General features: G+C 53.3%; 1 protein-coding gene across 2 annotated transcripts in view; it reads left to right on the top strand.

Annotated features, from left to right (window-relative positions):
- The window catches only part of TRRAP (transformation/transcription domain-associated protein), an 89,949-nt gene that overhangs the window by 65,143 nt on the left and 19,710 nt on the right, over positions 1 to 5,096 (top strand). For both annotated transcript variants that reach the window (XM_006889633.1, XM_006889632.1), the window contains 4 exons: positions 908 to 1,029; positions 1,463 to 1,676; positions 3,025 to 3,204; positions 4,866 to 5,012. In XM_006889633.1, coding sequence (XP_006889695.1) covers positions 908 to 1,029; positions 1,463 to 1,676; positions 3,025 to 3,204; positions 4,866 to 5,012 — 663 coding nt within the window. The remainder of the gene's footprint in view (positions 1 to 907; positions 1,030 to 1,462; positions 1,677 to 3,024; positions 3,205 to 4,865; positions 5,013 to 5,096) is intronic.

The following is a 5,096-nucleotide window of genomic DNA, read 5'->3' on the forward strand; positions in this document are numbered from 1 at the left end:
TGTTCTCCCATGTTTTCTGAAAGTTCTCGGAGTCCAATGATGTTCTCACATGTTTTCTGAAAGTTCTGGGAGTCCAGCGATGTTCTCCCATGTTTTCAGCTGTGGTACAGGCAGGCCTGGGAGGTCTGTTTGTTCTACTCTATTCCATCACAGTAGAACCAGTTAGGGAATGTTGGTTCACAGGGCAGATGGAAGTTGTGTTGACGTTCTGCTGTAGTCTGTTAAGTGTGCAGAGTGTGATGGAAAAGTGTGAAACATGGTGAGACTGTTACGATGAGGCAGAGACAGGAAACGAGCATGTGCTGCTTGGGAAACGGCCTGCTAGGCTCCCTGGACACTGAGCCGTCTCAGGCCTTGAGTTTGTAAAAAATCACAGTCTGTGGGCGCAGGGAAGGGGAGCGCCGTGAACGAGGCCTTTGCTGGTGCAGATGGGCTTTCTCGGGCTACTTAGTAGACTTCACATAGGAGCTTGAAAACGCTGACCACGCACGTGAACATGGTTTTGTTCCGGCTCAGACGTTAGACTTGAACGTCCAGATCTTTCACGGTGTGAACAGAGACCAGAGTAATGGTGTGTGTGGCTGACATTTAACCCCTTGAGGCCCTGGCCCGCCCCTGCTTTGTCTTCTGGTTTGCTTGCTTTGGGGGTGAGTGGTGACCCCAGGGGGTAATGACACCACATCTGTCTTGATTTTAAGCATCCAGAGTTAACCAGACCACCTTGCAGTTTTCGGGTTAGAAATGACCTTCTCTCTCCTGACTTAGCATAATTGTAGGATCTGAAAAAATGACGAGGGTAACAGTCGGCTGTGGTCACACCGTGGTGTGTTTACAGCCATAGCGGCTTTGAACGTCTCTTCTCAAGTGTAAGTAACTGATTTTTCCTCACGACACCCCCTTGGTGCAGACGCCCACACTCCGGGAGAAGTCCATCCTGCTGGTGAAGATGATGACCTACATTGAAAAGCGATTCCCAGAGGACCTGGAGCTCAATGCCCAGTTTCTGGATCTGGTGAACTATGTGTACAGGTGAGCGTGCGGAGGTCAGATGGCACATATGGTGGCCAGCACAGCACGAGCGTTCTTAAAGACAAACACATCGTATTTTATTGTGATTTGAGTGAAAGTTTTGAGCAACTCAGTTTTCCATTTGACAACTTGTAGCATTTTGTGTCATGACTTGACTGCCGTTTCCACAGCCCTCCCCGTGTTTGCCACAGCGTGGCCGTTTCCTCTACAGCTAGAGCTGTATCTTGGTTGTCAGTCCCTACTGGGGCCACACCCCATCATGGGGTCCTTAGGGACCCTTTTTCTCAGTTGCTGTGAATGCCCCGTGAGTGGATCCTGTAGAGATGCCCAGCAAGTCCCCCACTCTCCTCATGGTCCTGCATAGGTTGGGTGTCCACCTGTCTGTGACTGGAGCCTCCCACTTTGCCCATGCTGGTGCCCTCTCTGGTTGCAGGGATGAGACGCTATCCGGCAGCGAGCTGACTGCCAAGTTGGAGCCGGCCTTTCTCTCGGGACTGCGCTGTGCCCAGCCACTCATCAGGGCCAAGTTCTTCGAGGTGTTTGACAACTCCATGAAGCGCCGTGTCTACGAGCGTCTGCTCTACGTGACCTGCTCCCAGAACTGGGAGGCCATGGGGAACCACTTCTGGATCAAGCAGTGCATTGAGGTAGGAGGGCTGTGGCCGGACGAGGGTGTGTGCAGGCCGGGCACGCGAGGGCCGTGCTGGGAGGGCTGTGGCCGGACGAGGGTGTGTGCAGGCCGGACACGCGAGGGCCGTCCTGGGAGGGGTGAGGGATCCAAGCACAAAGCAGTGGGGTGAATGAGATGTAGAGCTGTGATTTGATAAAGCTCTGATTTAAAGCCCCTTAAATGAATGATCAGTGGAGAGGAAGACGCTCTTGGAGATGGAGTGACAGAAACTGCAACAGTGGACTTGAACTTGATGGAGAGTTTGAGGATGACGCAGAATAGGGTTTCAGTCTGCTGACCATAGGGGTCACCTTGACTGGTGGTCAGCTCCACAGCGCCTAACGATAAGCCCGTGGGGTCCTGCTGGCACAGGGCGTCCAGCTCACAGCTGACCAGGTTTGACCCCACAGCCGCTCCGAGGGGCAGAGATCCTGCAGTCCATGTCTGTGGAGACTGAAGCCTTGGAGCCCGGGGGGGTGGTCCCCCCTGTCCTGCAGAGGAGCCGTGAGTCCAAACGGCTCCGTGACATTTGGCTTAATTTTTCTCTTTTATCAGAAAGCTGAATATCATTCTTTAGTTACCAGCCAACAGTTCTATTTTTCATTAAGATTACAAAGTTTGGAAACATTTTATGGAATAGCACCTCCTGTCACTCTTTGGCATAAGACCTGGCCTCTGTGGGGGGTCTTCAGCCCCTGACCCATCCCTGCAGCCTGTCTGGTCCCCATCTCCCTCCTTCGGGGAGCCAGGTCTGCTCATCATTTTCCCAGCGTGCCACGCTGCTCTGCCTTGAGGCGCCTCCGGGCTGGTTCCCCACATCCCTCAGGGCGTTAAGACCGCCTTCCTTCTCCCCTTCATGCCAGTCCTGACCTGGCAGCCCCAGCACATGAGTGCGTCTGGGGTCCTGATGGTGAACCTCCAAGGGCACAGGAAGGTGGCAGAGGGCTGTGGGGGGAGCAGGTGGGTCCCGCCCGGTGTTGGAGGGCAGGGAGGAGGTCGACCTAGGCAGGAGGGGCTGCTCCCTCGAGTCCACGGCTGAAGCTGTTGGGAGTTGGAGGTGTAATGTGGAAGGTGAGAGAATGAGAAGTGAAGTGTGTTCTACACCGCCGGGTGACGCATCTGAGGGTGGGCGCTGACTCCAGGCCCCTGCGCCCAGGCCTCCTCCTGCTGACACTGGGGACGCCGGCCGGGCTGGGGGCTGGGCATTCGGCAGCAGGTGCCGCCGGGTGGGACGACAGGATGTTCAGACCCCGTGAGTCAGTGATTGCCACAGGCACGAGGCTGCACGCACGTCCTACCTGGCTGTCTCTCACCTGCTCTTCCAGCTTCTCCTGGCTGTGTGCGAGAAGGCTACTCCCATCGGCACCAGCTGCCAGGGGGCCATGCTTCCGTCCATCACCAACGTCATCAACCTGGCCGACAGCCACGACCGAGCGGCCTTCGCCATGGTCACTCACGTCAAGCAGGAGCCGCGGGAGCGAGAGAACAGCGAGTCCAAGGAGGAGGTGAGCGAGGTTGCTGGACGTGGAGTACGAGCTCCGGTTAACACCGACATGAGCTCTCAGCTCCGGTGGCCTGGGCTGCAGCATGTAGCACCGCTGGCCAAAGCTTACAACTCCCCTTGTTACCATCCCACGTGGCTCACTCAAAATCTGTGCATTAAATGCGATTTTACTGTTTTCTCTCCAAGTGATAAGTGGCCTGTGTTGGGTCAGAAATCACTACTCTGGGGTGATTTCCTGTGAAGGAGCCGGGAGCTCTGATGGTTGGTCACCTTGCACCTCTGAGACCTGAGCCCATCTCCACCTGTCCCCAGGTGGGGGTGGGGGGCGGGGCACTATGGCCCCTCCAAGTGCTGGTCAGCCACATGGAGATGGACTGGGCTGCGGCCTTCAGTCAGTCCTCATGAGGGGCTTGGTCTAGGGGTTTTGTGCTGATTATTTGGGCTGTTGGGTTTGGGAAGTTGACATTCTCAGCAGTTTTAGAAAACAGCGCTAACCCACCACCAAGCCCTTTCCTCTGGAAGGGGACTGCGGCTCCTTGCTCAGTGCAGGAAAGCCACTTTTTCTGTTAACAAATAAAGAAGCCCTGCCTTAGGGTTGCTCAGTCCCGCATCGTCTGACGATGTGCAGCGCAGTCTTCCTTCCAGAATCGTTTTTTAAGGGTGAAGGTTTCCAGCATAAATTGATTTTCCGTTCAGTGATTCATGCACATTTTAGGGGCAGGTTTACAGAGCAAAATTGGTTTTCCTTGCAGCTTCTGTAACTTTCCTGTGGGAAAGAAGTTGTAGACTCGGAAATGATTCTGCACGTATTCACATCCACAAGGGAACAGCCAGAAAGGTTCTGAGTGTTTTCACACGTTTAGGGGCTGAATCGATTCAGATTACAAACCATTCTTAATGGCAGAGTAGTTTGAAGATTCCGTTGTTGCGGGTAGAGTTTATTCTTAGCTCTCTGAGTGAAATGAGTGTAACGAAACATCAAGCCAGCCACCATCCTCACCACGGCCCTGGAGCAGCTAGACAATGAGACTGCACTTGGAGACCATTCGGAGCGGCCTGGGAATACCCGGTGTGGGATTTACACCAGTCTCAGGAATAGTGGGACTGTTACTAGGAAGCTCTGGTGGCAGGCTGTAGGGAATGTATGTGGATGTACAGGGCAGGTGGCGTTGTCAGGGCCAGGACGGGAGGGATATTGCGTGGTGGGGGTCCACCAGTGTCCATGACTGCATGACCCGCCTTCTCTGTGTCTAAACTGTGTTTACCCAGAGGTGATACCTCATCACAGTTCAAGGTGGGCAGTCCTCTCCCACATGATTTACAGCCTCTGAAACACACTGGGGGGTCAGTGATCAGTGAGTTCTGACTCAGACTATGAGAGAGAATGCTTTTATAACATCTCTTTTTAAAATTTGCATTTTGCTTTTTATAACCCTACTGTGAAAGCAAAATGGTAATATTTCAGACTATCATTTGAAGAGAAAGAAAGGCCTGTTCTAGGTCGCTTGATTTTTGTTTGTTTTAGAGTCCAAGCAAGGATATTTCAGCAGTCATGACCCTGAGAAACTTCCACCGAGTTCTCAGTCACTGAAACCTAACTAGGACTGACCGAGTTGTGTGTTTGCTGGACTGACTCTAACTTTTTTTGGTTTTGTTCTGTAGGATGTTGAGATCGATATTGAACTAGCTCCTGGGGATCAGACAAGCACACCCAAAACCAAAGAACTTTCTGAAAAAGACATTGGGAACCAGCTGCACATGTTAACCAACAGGCACGACAAGTTCCTCGACACGCTTCGGGAGGTGAAGGTCTGTATGCAGGTGGAGGGTGAGGTTTAGGGAGGTGAAGGTCTGTATGCAGGTGGAGGGTGAGGTTTAGGGAGGTGAAGGTCT

Source organism: Elephantulus edwardii, unplaced genomic scaffold, assembly GCF_000299155.1.
Source record: "Elephantulus edwardii isolate Elephantulus edwardi_28Jun2011 unplaced genomic scaffold, EleEdw1.0 scaffold00080, whole genome shotgun sequence".
NCBI lineage: Eukaryota > Metazoa > Chordata > Mammalia > Macroscelidea > Macroscelididae > Elephantulus > Elephantulus edwardii.